Source organism: Micropterus dolomieu, linkage group LG08 (genome assembly GCF_021292245.1).
Source record: "Micropterus dolomieu isolate WLL.071019.BEF.003 ecotype Adirondacks linkage group LG08, ASM2129224v1, whole genome shotgun sequence".
Classification (NCBI taxonomy): domain Eukaryota; kingdom Metazoa; phylum Chordata; class Actinopteri; order Centrarchiformes; family Centrarchidae; genus Micropterus; species Micropterus dolomieu.
This window is the reverse complement of record NC_060157.1, coordinates 14,022,471-14,039,825: the sequence shown is the minus strand read 5'-3', so window position 1 is coordinate 14,039,825 and position 17,355 is coordinate 14,022,471. Positions and strand designations below refer to the sequence as shown.

General features: G+C 40.3%; 2 protein-coding genes across 3 annotated transcripts; both read right to left on the bottom strand.

Annotated features, from left to right (window-relative positions):
• Positions 1-1,650: 1,650 nt before the first annotated feature.
• On the bottom strand, positions 1,651-11,888 carry slc17a9b (solute carrier family 17 member 9b). 2 transcript variants are annotated; one of them, XM_046056929.1, is made up of 14 exons: positions 11,532-11,888; positions 11,219-11,426; positions 10,493-10,690; positions 9,850-9,989; positions 8,952-9,051; positions 8,587-8,717; positions 8,353-8,449; positions 7,553-7,649; positions 7,161-7,248; positions 7,028-7,062; positions 6,744-6,859; positions 5,059-5,114; positions 4,871-4,900; positions 1,651-4,484 (listed from the first exon to the last, which is right to left on the bottom strand). In XM_046056929.1, the coding sequence occupies exons 2-14, from the start codon at positions 11,350-11,352 to the stop codon at positions 4,306-4,308; spliced, it is 1,401 nt and encodes a 466-aa protein (XP_045912885.1). In that variant the 5' UTR covers positions 11,353-11,426; positions 11,532-11,888; the 3' UTR covers positions 1,651-4,305. The 2 variants fall into 2 exon arrangements, with proteins under 2 accessions (XP_045912885.1, XP_045912884.1); XM_046056928.1 differs by having other exon boundaries at positions 11,219-11,888.
• Positions 11,889-13,136: 1,248 nt separating this feature from the next.
• LOC123974884 (glucose-induced degradation protein 8-B homolog) lies at positions 13,137-16,291 on the bottom strand. Its single transcript, XM_046055874.1, has 5 exons — positions 16,187-16,291; positions 15,723-15,852; positions 15,396-15,592; positions 15,067-15,264; positions 13,137-14,204 (listed from the first exon to the last, which is right to left on the bottom strand). The coding sequence occupies exons 2-5, from the start codon at positions 15,838-15,840 to the stop codon at positions 14,031-14,033; spliced, it is 687 nt and encodes a 228-aa protein (XP_045911830.1). The 5' UTR covers positions 15,841-15,852; positions 16,187-16,291; the 3' UTR covers positions 13,137-14,030.
• Between the last annotated feature and the right edge of the window lie 1,064 nt (positions 16,292-17,355).

Genomic DNA, 17,355 nt, shown 5'->3' with positions numbered 1-17,355 from the left:
AGACAGACACACACACACACAGACACATACAAACACACACAGACACACACATCAACGTGTGAATACATTTCCTTAATTTTAGAGCTGACATTCTTGTCCATTCCAGGATCACCGCTATATACAGAGTGTTAACTTCATGTTTCATCTGGCTTCACAGAGACACTGTCCCTCGCTGCAGTCAAATCATGTAAAATTACCTCTGTCCCAGAGCTGATTCAGAATCGGGAGGGGACCCAAAACTAATGAGAGTGTATCTACATCTCAGGCCCTCAAACTCAATCAAACCATGCAAAACCCTGAAATAATTACATTTGACATACCAAACCATTTTATGCACACTTAACAGAAATATTTCTTGGATATGTTGTGAAAACTAGGAGAATGGTTAAAAGTAGTTCTAAGTCATGAGGGATAACTCAACATTAGGCTAACAGGCGCAACGCAATTAGCACATAAAACCTGTCAATGGCCCTCAATATCACAACCCTCTAAAGGAGCGGCAGACTTATAAAACCTCCTGATCTACTACTACAAAGTGATTAATCCTCCGCACACTACGGCTAGTCTTAAACCGGTCCTCTAATATCATTAGGTAGCCCTATATGGCAGTTTTGCTTTGAACTAATTAGCATTCAGATCAGGGATCGGAGAGACAGCCCCTCCACCACAGAGGAAGGACATAGGATGAGATGGCGACACAGTGAAATGTCATTAACTTGATGTTAATTACTAATTAATGGGGCTATTTCATTTACATGTATCTCTGGCTCTCTGATGGGGCCTGCCTTTACTGGGTTACTCTTACCAGCTGACATGTTGGGGGAGGGTTTCTCTCCCCTTTCCTCCACACTCCCCTTACAGTGTTTCATCTCTGCTAATTAAATAGTGGGCCACTCATCATAATTATGTCTGCTTTTACAACACCATTTTCTGTTAGTGAGAGCACTCCAATAAGTGACCGACCACCTCTTTAACACCATGGCCGTTTTTGTATGAACTGTACATCAAAAGCCAACTCCACTGCCAACTCACTGCAGTCCACTGACTTCTATCTGACTTGTTACTTTCACTCACTTGTGACCCCTCCCCTCCCCTCCCCTCCCTTTTTTTTCACTGCCACGCAGCAGCCACAAGCCACCCGTCTCCATGGCAACTTGAGCCGTTCAGTCCCATGAGAAGGAGTGGGTTGGGTTGACTAGCGTCTGGCCATTCACACGTGGGCAGTGCCAGCTAGCCAACATGGCACACAGCATCCTGCCATATGGTGCCACCACATACGTCCCGCTAGCCCGGACTCGGGATCTGGGCCTGTAGTGAGCCGCTGGTGTGAACAGGACAGATCTGCACTAGGACCTGTTCAGCAGCTGAGCCACATGCAGAATTGCCTACTGACGTACTGGTTCTCAGCTCATTCTTGACCTGTATGTAATGCATATAGATGTATGAAAATAATCTTTCATGTAATCATGTTGTAAATGAAAACTTCAAGAGACCATCATGCCTCCATTCTACATGAGAGAAAATGTTTGTGAAGTATTTGGAGGTTAGAAGGCATCACATATTCTCCTCGTTATTGATACTGTGCTGCCTCTCTGTGGCACTGCAGAGAAAATACATGCAGGTAGTGCAGCATACTGAAATGACTCACCGTTGCTGACAAAATATATTTTTATTCAAAGTTAACATATGCTTTTAAATATGTCATCATATTAGAACACTGCATTTTCTTGCATTATTGTCATTTTTTAAATCATACATAATGATATGTCATCAAAAACTAGGGGTCAGAATGCTTTCAGGGGCCTACAGTATGATATGTTGGCATGGTAAATGTTTACATTTTGCAGAATGTCAATACAGTAATGGGAAAATAGAGACAAGCGATGAAGGCAGTCGTAAATAATGCACATCTGCTAAGGCCGGTAAAACATTTGAGGAATGTGTGGCGTTTGACAAAAGAAAGCTAAAAAAATATTGAGTATTTAGTACAGCGGTCTTACTTAAATAAATTTTGTGTCTGAAAGGTCTAGGCATACACTTAGTGACATTCAGAATTGATCAGATATTAAAATAAGTTATGCAACATAGTCAGTAGGTTTATGTGTCTTTGTAACCTACACAAAAAAACAGATAACTTAAATACGTTTGATGTAGGAAAGTACAGAATAATGCCTCTTTACTCTGAAAGACAGAGAGCATAAGGTATGAAAATATTGCCCACATTTTTGCAACCATTGACCATGACAATGTAAATAACATATTTGGCATTTCAGTAATCAAATCTGTACTGACAAAATATTCAACCTAAAGGACACACACCAACACACACAAGTGTTTATAGAAAAACATCCAAACCAACGTAAGCATAGGTGCCTTTGTATGTATGTAACAACTTACACAGAAGCAACATGTGACCACGGTGAGCATATCTTACAATCCTCTCATGGCTTAAATCAGGTACAAAATAATTAATGCATAGATTCAAGGTACACATGTCAAGTAAGCATCTAGATTGAAAAAGAAATCTTCAAAATGTAAAACGGATACTGTGCTGTGAACGCCACATTGAAATGCTACAATCTCTTCAACATTCAGCCAGAGCTACGCGGCTAGCTTCATTTGCTACATACTTTGAAGTAATACCAATACACCAAATTTCCTCCAGCATTGTAAGGAGCCTGTCCTGAAAGACTTTAAAAAAAAAAAAATCTTTTGCGTACAAGTTATAATCACGATAATAACTTGCTCGCACGCACGAGGTAATAACTTGCTTCCACAAGACAAACAACTTGTCTGCACAAGATAATAACTTGCACGCACAAGATAAAACAGATATGACCTTACGGGGCTCCGTGGACCCAAGGTATCACTTTAAAATCTCTCACCTGTCAACATTCATCTTGTCAGTGGGTAACATGGAGACTCTGGTATTCAAGTCTGCTTTAATGAGTGGAGATGCACTACATCTGACACCACCTTGGCAAGTGAATGGGCTCCCTCCTAACTATCTCCTTCCCAAATACATCCGGCATCCACGCCAATGTAACAATGATGTCAAGTGCGGTAACAACGATAGATCTTTACACACACACACACGCTGGGGATACTGCTTGTCTGCCTGTGCAGTTTTCGCCAAGATGCTAATACAGACATGTTTCTTTTCACCAATCCTGTCTCCTTAGAGAGGAGAGTGCAGGTCAGAAAACAAGTGAGGAATCTAGACTTGCACAAAAGGTCTATTAGGGTTATTTATACTGCATCACATTTTTTTTATAACTTACTATGATTTTCTGTCATCTTACCTAATACATTTCTTTTCAAAAAAAGTTTGAAAGTGACCCAAAAAAATGAAGCTATATAAATATATAATTACTCAAAATAATTAAGTGAGGTATTTCTATTACATCCAATCACACTGAAAGAAAATAAAATAATTATTTAAACTTTGGTCTCCCTACTCGAAACATATCCTTCAAGACGACAACCAGAGAGAACACACTCAGAGAAAGCCTTGTTACCATGAAGGTTACCGTGACGCCTTTCACCCCCACCGACCTATAACGATAAGATGAGCTTGTAACCATGGAGATGGGGACAGTAGAAGGTAAATCGTACGGGACTTTAGAGTGCCCGCTAAGTAATTAGTGGCTGGGTAATGAGGTGTCACTCAGACAGTACACTCAGTGAGCGGGGCGCACTAATAAAAGACTTCAGGAACGAGGAGGCTTGACTCTCCCTGCGTCACCCACATGTGCCCACAACACCACCCCCACCCCCCGTAGGGTGAGAACACCATCACAACTGTCAGAGAGCTCCTGAGACTAACGCATCCATCACTCTCACAGCTCCTCCGACACGCACACAGACACAACGGATAACAATTTCCATGGCATCTTCTTATAAGTAACAAATGACAAGCGCCAACATTAGCCCAGCAACTGTTTCCCCACCGCATGCTGCGCACGCTGGGACCGGGAGGTAGTGTAGACATTTTTCTCCTGTGACCTTTCCCATTCCACCCTGAACTGACCGAACATCCATTAACAGCTAAACTGTGTTTTTTTTTAGGATTTAACGCTCTAGCTTTACATGATGTTTCAATAACATTGTGCAGGCTCTGCTGTGTGCTTTTCAGTAACTGTTGCAGTACGTCCTCAACCAGACGCAGAGCCGAGCGAAGTTTTCCAGATGTTATATGTGGGCTTTATCCATGTGCCAATTGCTATCCATTGGCTAGTCCTCCAAGCTCCAAGCTGCCCTATGGTCATATCTCTCTGGGAATAGGATTCTAGTCCCACTGATGATTTAGATGTGGATGTTGTGGTGGCGGACCTTACTAGAATCAATGTCGACCCGGCGGGCCTCAGCGAAGGCCAGGAAGGTGCACAGGCCCAGCAGGTTGACTGTGGTGATAAGGGCAAACACAGTCGCCCACGAGCCTGTGGACTCGATGAGATACCCCGAAAAATACACCATTAGGACCCCTGCGGAGGAAACACACACGCAGAGTCACCATTAATGGCAGATTATAAACAAAGCATACAGTATCTTCCATGTGATTGATCCATTTCCCGCAGAGAAAATGTCACAGTCCATTACACCACCCCTCACAGGACCGCTAACTGTCATCCTCTGTTCTCTGTATCATTCATCTCACACAAACTCCATTATGCTCCCTTGATGAAATATGCATGGCACATAGGAGCCAGCATGACTGACACATCAGCTCAAAGTTTGAATTTTTAGAGTGGATGAATGATTTCACTTAATAGATTGTTGAAGGCGAAAACAGTAGTTTAGCAAATGCTGGTAAAAGATTCACCACAGACATTTGATTTCAGTGTCTCTGCCTGAAGTTACAGAAACTCACCTGAGAAAGCACCACATGTATTCATAACACCTGTAAAAGAAATGCACACACATGAAGAAACAAAAACAAAACAAACTTTAACCTGTGGTTTGAAAAAAAATATCTGTTAGTGCTAAAATGTTTTCTATTAATGTGATTTTTATACAAACATTTCTTTGTAAATTCTGGAAATACTTTATTTTACTTACCAAATAATGCTCCAGCACAGGAAGGAGCAAGATCTTGAACATTTACAGATACACCGCTGTAAAAGAAACACGTCATTAGCCATTTTATCTTATAAAAAAGGTGCTATATTGACTCTTTCTGCTTCAGAGTTAAACCAATTTTCAGCCTGATAAATCTCCGCCATAAAAAGATTTGATCCAAAAATAAATGTCTGTTCAGGGAAATGTATTGTGGACAGTCTATCTTGTGTTCCCAGCCTGCTATCAGCGGCTTTACCTTTACTGTTCCTTGCATATATTGTACTCATCAAGTCTGGAACCTGAATAACAAGCTTAGAAAGTAAGCTCATTAAAAAATATTGTTACTGAGGATCCACAAATGTGAAATATAATCTGCAGTTTGTCCTGATTGACAGTTGGAGACACATGGAGTAATAGTAGCAAATGTTTGGGATTTTACCATTTATAGTATTAAGTGCAGGACTAATAAAGACTCATTTTATGAAACTTAAATAATGTTACAACACTACTAATATTATATTGGAAAATGACATTAGAAAACAATAACTTGAAGACCAACTAGTGTGTTCCACAAAAATTAAAAATGTGACGAGTATTTCAGATACAATACCCATCTACATATTGAAGAAAAATGAAAAAAATGAAAATTCTAAATGATGGGCAACATTTAAAATGACACACTGAACAGGAAGAACAGGTCATAAACTATCAGAAGGTCTTATCACACCACACAGCTGAGGCTTCCTGATGAGTAATGTTTCCGCATTGCTTGGTCCTTGCTCGGCAGCAACACACCCACCATTGTTCACTCCTTCTTAGCATGCAATCATGCATTTATTGTCTCATCAGACAAAGCCTGATATTTTTCTTATTCCTTTGTGTCATAAATTTCCATTATTTCCCAAAAACTAAACACAGAAATGAGCCACACTGTTGCACTGGGTGACATGCTCCCTAATTAACCCAGCCACTAAAGTTTATTTTGATTCAATCCGACATACACCGTCTCTGCCATAAATGCTTGCTAACACACCAAATGTGTATTTATCTGCACTTAAAAATAGCTCGCACCAAATGCACTATTTACTTCCCTTTGAGTAATGTTTACTAAAAACTACAGTGTTTTTGGAAGCTATTTAGCCTCATTAAGAATGAAAGTACATACTAATGACCCATTTTTAGCAGGCATGACCTTTTCCAGGACAAATTAACGATAATAAAGGCCTACTTTCGGACTATTATTTTCTTAAGCGGCTAAAGCAAGACTACAAAACACAATGAAATTCAATGAATTAGGTGCACTGAGTGGGTCAAACTGCAGACCAAACATTCTACCTGTAGGCCTAATATAAGTGGAGATGCTGCAAAGTCTTTCCTGGTTAAGCTCGGTGGGCTCAACACCATAATTTTTTTTGTCAAAACACAAACGTGTTCACTTGAAGAGGTGGTGGGATATTTAGCTCTTTAACGTCTAAGAGGCTGCTGTCCTCATAGCGATGAAAATGAATGTAATGGTTTCCAATATTATCACCAATAGGAAGAATATATAACAAAAGAGAAAAACAAAAATAAAAAAAAACTGACAAACCTTTGGGGAACCACTACCACATTGAAATAATTTTTTTTTTTAAAGTGCTGGTTTCAGGGCGAGAGACAGAGTGTAAGGACAGTCTAGGTGCCAGTACCTGTGACTGAAGGTGGTGAGGCCCATGGTGGCAGACACAAATGCTACAGCCCAAGGGAAGGTGGTGTTGCCACATAGAAGAAGGGTAAACACACTGGACACACCCATGGAGAAAAACTAACAGAGGAATGAATGCACACAAAATCTTATGTAATTCATTATGCACACGAGTGTAAAAAGTAAAGAGGACATCCATACACTTTGGACTGAGTGGAAGAAAATCTACAATGAGACTATACAGATAACATACAAACAGAATAAGAATGCAACTGTCCAATATCGTACCTGCATCAACTTCCTCACTGAGGCTGTATCGAAGCCTGTGGGGATATACAGAAAAATTAGGACAGGCAAATATATAGCTGCCTTACCAATAATACAATAATTCCGATATCTGTTCCTCAGTTGGGTACCCTACCTTGACTGATGAGGTGGTCAGATAGGCAGCCACTGAAGAGGGATGAGGGTATGGCCACCAACCAGGGAATGACATTGAACACCCAACCCTGGAGGGGCAACATATGTTTTGGGCGTGAATGAACTTGATCAGAAACAGATCATCAGCCTCAGTTGAACACTTTAGTTTAATGAGAATTAACGAATGTGAACATGGCTAATGTTATACTTGCTTAACATCAGCATGTTAGCTGTAAACTGTTGTGAGCATGTTAGCAAGCTGATGTTAGCATTTAGTTGAAAGCATGCTGCTGCTGGCATGACTGTAGGCTCTTTTTTAAAATGATTTAATTATTTTTCCTGTTATCTTTAGGTCATGCGATCAAAAGGAGAATGAAAATGGAGCCTGGTTACCTTGGCATCGGGGAAAGTGTCTTTAAAGAATGTTGGCAGCCACGACAGAAGGGTGAAGAAGGTGCTCGCTGTGCAAAGGTGCGTGACGATCACAGCACTGGTCAGGGAATAAAGGGAGAGAAATAGACAAAATAAGTGCATTGAAAGTATATTTATACATACTGTAGGTATACCAAAGGTTGCTCAGTGTCCCATGTCTTTGAGCACTGTCTCGTGATTTGACAGAAGCTTGTGCCTGTGCTACTTGTTTGACATCTATTGTTCTCCTGCCTATGTCATATCTTTGCTAAGGCAAGTAGCATGTGGCTGAAACCAGAAAGAATTTGGGAATATTTTAAGCCCATAGCCATCAAACTGTCATCTAATCCATTACTCTCAAGGTGGATCAGATACATCAAATAAAATCACAGAGGTTCTCCGTGTCGCTGGAATTGGAACATATCAGCTGCATTAAGGTATATAAATATCTTGGCCATAGGGAGAAACTATACGGAAATAGAAGAACTCAATATTAACAGACATAACGGACAGCTGAGGCAACCAGAGACAAGGCTTGCTATTCTAAATTCTTAAATAATTCTTCTAAATTATCAGGATAAGCCCCAGACATGCAGTAAAACTAGAATTTCAGATATAAGACGTTGCTGTAATATTGCCACAGGGCGAGCTCCACAGCTGCTCATTCATCTGAATATGAGAACAAACAAACTGCTATGCCTATGCAAAGAGCAGCTACACACACGCACAAAGACATGCACTCACATGCAAACACAAGTGCACTTCCTTTATCTTTAGCTCACCATACTGCAGGTTGCTTGAGGAGCCGTAACCAGTGTCTTTTGGACAGTTTGGACTGGGGCCCACCACTTCCCAGGGACTCCAGGGTGATGATAGGCCCTGCAAACACAGATGAACACAGGCACGTGGGCATACACGAAGGACACTGACACCAGTTATACAAATAAGCAGCTACAAGATAGGAGCATGAGCAATGACACCGCAGATACTGTCGCCACAGTTGAAGCCTCCCTTGCCTTCTCCTTTGAGCAGGTATTTCCACATACAGTAGGCCCACAGGACTGAGAGGAGACCAGACACGTAGAAAACGCTCTCCCAGCCATACAGGTCCAACATGAGGGAGCCAGCGCCTCCAATCACCAGAGTGCTGGGGAAGGAGGGGGTGGGGGGGGTCACAACAAGACATGACAAGTCGCACAAACACACCCTTGTAACAAGATACACAGTAAAGTACTTGATTAGGCACAAACATGACATGAGCTGAAAGAGATTATCATGTGTCAGAAGTGGTTGTGGGATCACAATAGACACAGCTTTCAAATGAACCCCTGCTCTTTGCACTTCACAACAGTCCCCATTTATTGCATAACACTTGACTCACCCCAGGTAGGAGCCACTACCCACGGTGCTCATAAGGAAGCCTCTCTCGCTTTCCACCACCTTTTGAGAGCACAGACTCGCCAGAGAGGGGTAATGAACTCCTAAAACCAGGAAACAAAAAACGAAATCGGTCAATGTTTAAAAAGAAAGGATTTAACAAGGCAGTAGAAGTAGGGGAAATCTGACGGGAAATGGTAGATTTTTTTGAGCAATGTGAATAACACGTCACACAGTAAATTCTTTGGCAGGTGCTGAACAACAAAAAAAATTCAGAAATGTCTGCACCTTTGTTTGGTGACAAGAGCCTGCAGCAAAAGCAATTTTAAAGGCACACCTGAATCATCCAGTACACAGTCAGTTAGTGTTCTCAAGGCAAACAAACAAAAAACAAAGAAAAGGTGGCCACAAACTAAACGTGTTGTAATTGTTACCAACAGAGGTTTATGAATGTCTTTGCAAAAACAAACAGAGCTGTGGGCTACAGATGCAGGTGACAAGGATCTGGAAGTATGAAAAACGTAGCCAATATGACAGATGCTGTCTTTCTAGTAGATACCATCAAATCAGAACAGTTTTAGTTAGCAACAGGCTTTTAGTAAAACAGTTTTTAATAGCGAATGCAGACAAAAAAAGCATTTAATCATAAAAGAAAAGACAGACAGCACACTCCATTGACTAGTTTGACATATGGTTGTACATGTTCATGTTGTCTGCCTGTATCTTACAAAGATAGCAGAGTTTGGATAAGTTGAATAATTATGCCATTTCCAGACCTTGAACAAAGTGTACAGACATTTAAAAAATACATACAGTATATCTTTCACCTCACTGATTTACAGTTATCTCAAGATGCAATTAATCTTATTTACACACTTTCAAAATCCCCCCCGCCACCTCACCTTGCAACAAGCCCATGAGGAAGCGGGCCAGTGTCATGGAGAGGATCGGCTGAGAGCAGAAGTGGGCCAGGATCGGGGTGAAGGCTGTCATCGACCCCCAGGCTGCTGCCGACAGCAGGAGGACCTTCTCACCGCCAACCCTGTGGACACAGAATCAAGACATGTCTGTATTAGCTTTTGATCTCTTGGATGACTTGTAGCACTAGTGAAAATAGTAGGTCCATATAGAAAATATTAATTCTGCCAAAAATATTATCTTTGAGAATCTTTCTTACACATTTTGTAAAAAAGGATGGACGTTTTTGTAAAATATTAACTTTGGTGTGACAATTCTGGAGTGAACGAAACTCTTCAAACACATAGGCAGCCTGTCAGTTTATGACACCTATAAGTGTTAACATCATGATAACACAGAGGAAACATCTGCCTTCGTTCCCCTATAATCTGTCAGACTGAGCAAACACAAATGGGCGGTTTGCATCACTGCCAGTAATGCTCTCATGCAAATGACACTTAACGAGGATGAAGTTAAAAACTGGTGCCAAATGAAAAGCACATCTATGTAGGCCCAAGAGAATTTAGTATCCATAGCCCGCTATTATCTCTACGACGTGGCTACTGTATGAGCTCAAATGTTTCCCACCGGTCACTGACGTAACCTCCGAGCACTTGGGTGAAGCAGTAGCCCCAGAAGAAGCTGCCCAGCACCATGCCGGACTCCCTCTTGCTCCACTTGAACTGCTCTGCCATGCTGACGGCGCAGATGGGCATCGCCACACGGGCGCAGTAGAGGAGGCACGTCCCAAGCAGCAGCACCACCGTCCATACCCTCGCCACTGGCCTGCACAGGAGGGAAGCAGAACAGACTGAAGCCATCTAACTTTGGCTGAACAAAGGCAACATTTGGGGACAAACTTTGGACTTAAAACCAGTTGATGGGGGGATCTTATCTAACTTCTATTTTCATTAGGGTTAATATTTAAGGTTCATGTGTCAGTTGTGGTTTAGCTAAATATATAGGGAACAAGGAAGCACAACTTACTTCCTCCTTTACAAATCATTTGACCCATGTGGCAGGGCAACTCCATCTAAAGAGTAGCCTACTTATCTGAACCATGAAATGCCATAAGTGATAGCCTACGTGTCATTTTACTACTAGATACACAGAGAGGCACTCTTGTCGCAGAAAGCGCGGATCTACACGACCCAGCTGCACCTAAAGGATTACAAGTCAAAGAGTTGTTACAAAGTATCAATATGATGTTAGGCTACACATTTTCCGAGTTCTCACTGAGAGCCTCTGGGGACATTTGGAGAAAGCACTCAGCACTGTTGAATGCTTGTCTCTTATTTGGGTTAAACTCGTTACCTTGACCAGTTGGTGTTGTGTTCAGGCCACTTCTTGTGACACCCAGGTGCTCCGATCTTGTCAGACGGATGGTTTTCCTTGTGACAGACCAAATCTGGACTATAGTTCTTGCCATATTTTTGAAGAACTGCCATTCAACGCGAGGTAACAGCAGCCCCCTCTCAACCGCTTCGGCTGTTCACTTTCGATACTCGTTCCGCTGTTCGAGCTGTCAGAAAAAGTCCCCTGTTCAAAATGTTACAAAAAAACAAGTCTTCTCTGGAAGTATATGTGCGCAATCACATCTCGGGTTGGCGATATTTTAATCCATTACCTATAAGACCGCACTAACAAGACCAGAGGCGATGATCACGAAGCTGAGCTGCACAGAAGGCAATCTGTTTTCCCTGATGCCGAAGGAGGAGTAATCCACGTGTCAGTTTTTCTCTCCAGCCTCCTCCCCAAGCAGCCGCGCAGTTCTGCTTTTGCTCGGTAGGGCTCGTCAGGAAGTCTTCTCTGTCTGTCTAAACGCGGCTTCTTCTGTCAAGTCAGCCGACCTATCATCAGAGCATCATCCAAAACGCCAGAAAGACGTGGCCTCTGGCTCGGGCCCCTTCCCAATCATGACGGTGCAATATAGAAAACGTAGGCTATCAGTGTCGTCTACTGGAGCATCCTTTAAGCACCAGGATGTACTCTCCTCCTGACCCTGTCCTTGCCGGATGAAGACGTGACGGTGCCCGCGCTGAGAAGCCGCGGTGTTTATATGTCAGGCTGTGGGGCAGAGATATGCGCAGTCAGCCTACAAGGTTGTTTGAATGGTCCGTCTGCCTCTGGATATTTGAGTTAGCATGCAATCGTTATATAACACTCTGCATTCAGCACAACTTTTAGCAGCTCTTGTACAGTCTGTGTGGTCACATCGTTTACTCAAGTTAAAGTAACACCGCAACGTAAAATACTGCTTTATATAATATATTTTACTTAAGGTAAAGTACTAATTAACAGTGGTGGAATGTAACAATGCACTAGCAATTACTTTGCGCACATCTGAGGTACTTGCGCTTAAGTAGGCTATTCCATGCCACAAATACTTCCACCGAATCGGTAGTGGTTGGCGTTAAAAAAAGTCCACTAGGCTACATTTATTTCACAGCTTTAGTTTACAGGTGTACAGATTAGGATTTTCTATGCGAAACATATGATGAATTTATAAAATATGATGCATAACAATACGTAAAATAGTTGAAATTAGTTTCATCACAACCGACTACTAAAAAATGTTAAAACAAACAATACTTTAATATTATATGATAGTATAACACTCTTTAACTTTTAATGCTCAAAGAACATTTAATACTTACATACTTTTGCTTAAATGGCACTGTCAATGCAGGACTAGTTGTAATGGAGTATGTTTGTATTGAGTATTGTTACTTAGTTAAGGATCTGAGTACTTGTTCCACAATTGCTTTATATTTGTACTCCACTACATTTCAGTGGGAGATACTGTACTTATATACCAGCTTCAGTTATTACTACACAGATTAAGATTTTGCATACAAAACATATAATTTTAAAATATGATGCACTGTTTAAAATGGATCTTATTTTTCCTACTTTGCTAACTAGGTAGTTGGGTAGTGAAGTCTGTAACAATGCATCCTATATAATACATTTAACTGTCAACATCAAGTGTTGACTGCAACGACAGCTGTGGAAAACTGTAGTGGAGTTAAAATTACTATATTTCTCTCTCAAATGTAGCAGAGTAGAAGCATAAAGTACTATAAAATGGAAACACTCAAGTAAAAGTATCTCTTAATTGTACGCAAGTGCAGTATTTGAGTAAAAGCATTTGGTTACTTTCCACCTCTGCTGCTGTACCACTTAAATTTTACCAGAAAGAAAACAAAGCAAAAGTCCTTTATGACTTGGCGCAGTTTAAAATTTCACTTTTATTGCAAAATAATATCCCAGCAAAAAAAAAAGCACATCAAATTTAGCAAAAGAGCTACTTATTCCATACATGTAAATAATCCATCTGTAAAAGTGATATAGATTTATCCATTCACATCTTTTAATATCATCTATCGTATTTTATAACAATATGAAACCGAGGCTGCCTTTAAGCTTGCACAGTCACAGTAGGGTGCAAAGTCTTTTAGCATTCCAGGAATCTTGTTTTGTCCCACATGTTAACTGCTACCGTGATGTATAACTTATCTATGTCAGCATATATTTTGTCATGTCTCAAGCAAGAACGCATTATGAATCTAAAGCTGAATTTAACTTTCAAAGTCACAGTAGTTTGAAACATCCCAACCGTCTTGCTTTGGCTATTGCCATCCCATAGAATACTATAGCTAAAAGACAACTAGCTGAAATGTGTATGCTTGTTATAAGGAAAAAAAGTTGTTTATTTGAGGCAGTGCACACTGAGCCAACCATTTTCCCTAAACATTGAACTTATCCCATTCCAAGTGGTCTCACACAGAAAGTGACAGCCTAATTTAGGCTTTATTCACACCCTCTTATGGCTAACAACTTTCCCTGCCAAGAGACAGAAAAACTAGTGTACCCATTATACATAAACAAATATGTAAATTATAATACTAAGTAAAATAATGGTCTGCATGTTATTTTAGTGTGAGAAGTCACTTTAAAATGCCATCAATCCAGTTTGCACATTCTAAATTATTAAAGTATCAAAAAGCAACCCTTACAAAAAAGAAAAGGTTGTACTCTATATGAGTCAGTTTGTTGGGGTATAAATAGATAAAGGAAATGTGTCCATTTTGTAATGCTGTAGTATGTTTTCACTGTGGGGTCCTTATTTTGGGTCTTCAATGGTTCCCTTGCTGAGGTCTGTCATTTTGGGATACTTCACTTTCTTTTGATCAAGTTCATTCTGAGCCCACAGCAGCAGTTTCAGGAGCTTGGCCAGCTTGGGGGTTGACTCTCTGTTTTCATAGTCTAGCACACACTGATTCACTTCACTCCATACCTAAAAACAAAGACATAGAGATGTTATTGCTTTTTATACATTTTTGAGAGACAAATTCTCATAAGGGGGGGGGGGGGGGGTCTAATCCAGGTCTAAGGATTGAGGGTGTAGAATGCTGTGCAGATTGTAAAGCCACTTGAGGCAAATTTGTGATACTTATATAATATTGTGATAGTTAGTAAATAAAATTGACATGACTTGATAGAGATCCACAAACACACCCACAAATCGAGTAAGTAATTAATTTGAAATTTGTAGAAAAATGCAGCACCACTAATACTGAACAGTGTCTTCACGCTGTAGAGACGAGTGTGCTGGCAGAAAATTGTTTTCTCTTTCTTATAATCTTTTATGCATGTACTTATAATAGTACTATTATTAATATCTACTGTTTTTCCTTCACCTTTTTCTGTTATTGTTATACTCATTATACTAGTCTGTCCACATGTGTAGGGTTTAGTTCAGAGCTGGGAAGTTGCTTTATTGTTTTCCTCACTAGCTGTCCCTCTCCTCACGTTGACTGTTTCCCAGTCAAGGCTGGCGTCTCTGTTCCCCAAAACATAGACACGTGGAATGTCTAAATGATTATGCATGTTTTTGCTCTGGGCCAGACGTTAGTGACTGTCCTAGGAGACAGAACCTCTGGTCCAGCTGATTTTCTGTTGCAGTACTTCAGACAACGGTTTGTTGTAACTCAATTATTTGCTCAATCCCTCATCAAGAATACCACAAATTTTCCACAACAACGAGAACAACTTTTTTTTAGTTTAGTGTGGGATCCTAAGTTTAGGTGGTATGCCGTTTAATCTATTCTATGTATATGAAAAGAATATTGGTGAAAAGACAAATTCATTCACTCTACCTTTTGTCTCTGCATCATATTGAGCAGATCTCCAAAAGGTGACTCCTCAGGGTTGTCGAATGCCAACAGGGCCAGTGTCCTCTCCATCTCGGTCAGACATTCTCGGCTCTCCTCCCCCTGCTCCGCTAACTGAGACTGGGCAAATTCAAGGGCAGCTTCGGTCTCCCTCAAGCGAATCAGCTCAATCAGATGCTGCTGCTGCAAACGCAAAAAGCAAGAGGGTGCAACAGGGAGTGAAAATAAGAGAAGTAGTCAGACGGGCAGTAGGGAGGATATTGATTAAAGTGCAACACCTAGATGTGAGCAAAATGAGAAGCACTGTGTCGTACCTGTAGGTGAAAGTAGAGGTAACGGTTGGTATCCAGCAGTTCAGGGTGCAGACTGTTTATCAGTGAAATGGCATCCTGGATCTGTCCCTTCAGGATCATCTCTCTGATCTTAATTCTTTCATCTAGAGAATCCAAGTCCACACTAGGCTCTATTCCAGACTCCATCCTGAACTTCTCTGCTGCCTCCTTGAAGCCCTCTGTTGAACAGAAACCATGGTGAAAACCTGTCACATTCCACATTCAAGCACTACATTTATCTGCACAACTGATCTGTATAGACAGCTGAAAGCAAGCTTTGAGTAATAAAAAAAAAAATCGGTCCTTCACCTGTCACCAGGTAGTTCATAATGAGCCTGTTCATATCAGCTCTCTGAATGTGGACATTGTTGAGTTTATCCATCCACTCTTCCCTTGTTATGTCCTCCGGCTTCTCTGCATAACTCATTATGATAATATCCTAAAGTTGAAGTGACAGAATGACATTTCAGACACTAATGAAGTCATGGTAAAGACAATTACATAACGTTATGACGGCTCTGGTAATTAGCTAGTCAGTTAGACAGCAATAACGGCACCGGAAACCTTAAATCACAACAGTCTGGGCCTTCGATAGAAAACACAACATTGAAGCCCGACTTGTCAACACGAATCAAAACAAAGACAACGTAAGCCTTTCGGTGCATGTATATCGAAAACACACACCCGGAACGAGTGCTATTCTGTTTTATTATCCTCTATCGACATGCATCTACAGCCCTATGCAAATATCATGGTTACTTATTTCATAATACCTGGAAATGTTAACGCTACTTCCCAGCAGTAGCTAACTAGCGAACGGGGAGAGCTGCTTCTTCTTCTACTTCCTCTTGCTTATTTCCGGTACTGTCAACTACACGCTACGAACGTACTGCTGCCCCCTGTAGTAAATTAAAAGCATTGTATGTCTATTTCAACTAACTGAGTTTTTATTACCTGACCTTGTGGCCATAAAACGCTTTTTAAAATCATTCATATATTGTTTTTAGTAGTATAAAAACAAAAAGGATTTATGCAGAAAAGAACACTGTTATATTATTGTCACATTATTAGATTGTTAAGACTGATGTATCAATGCATTGGTGTGTTTACACTGAGAACACTGGAGACAAGTCCCTAGCACCTTTTGAAATGGCTGATTTTGTCCTAAATAACTTTTCTGAAAACATTTGTTAAAAATGTTCTGAAAAATAGCTTGCAACAAGAAACTACTTGATACAAATGTTTTTTGTACATTTGCACAAAAGAATACATGCAGTGCAATGTAAATATAGAAGAAACAAATGTGCATTGTCCAAAAAAGTAACTAAAGCTAAAAGAAAGCAAGCTGCTGATTACTGCTTTATATTCCATTATTTATGTATAGTTTTTGTAATTTTTTAATTGTCACCTGCCGCCTGAATTTTGGGTTTCCCTTCATATAAATAAAAACATTTCCGTCATAAATTGGTGCAAAAGATTTGCTAAAATGATATTTCAGCATTGAATATTTTTCAAAATAGTGTTAAAATATCTTTGTGTCTTGTTCTCATGAAGCCAATATTGTACATCGTAATATCTCGTGAGCTAAGTGTATTATCACACCCATTTAATTAGCATTTTACTTTTTGAAATGTAATGGAGTAAACGTTTAAAGTAGCATAAAATGAAAATACTATACCTACCTAAAAATTGTACTTGAGTATAATACTTAAATTAAATTAATTTAGTTAATTTCCACCACTGGAAACTAGCCTACTGGTTTTTCATCTTGAATTCAACATCAAATAACCAATTAGGACTATCTCATGCACCCTCTGTTTTTCTTTTAACATATTTTAAATTATTTATGTTTTGTTCTGCTTCTCTCTTTATCTGTTATACATGTGTTACATCTGCATTAAATTAAAAGTCTCACTCCTGTTGTTCAGATTAGGATTAATCA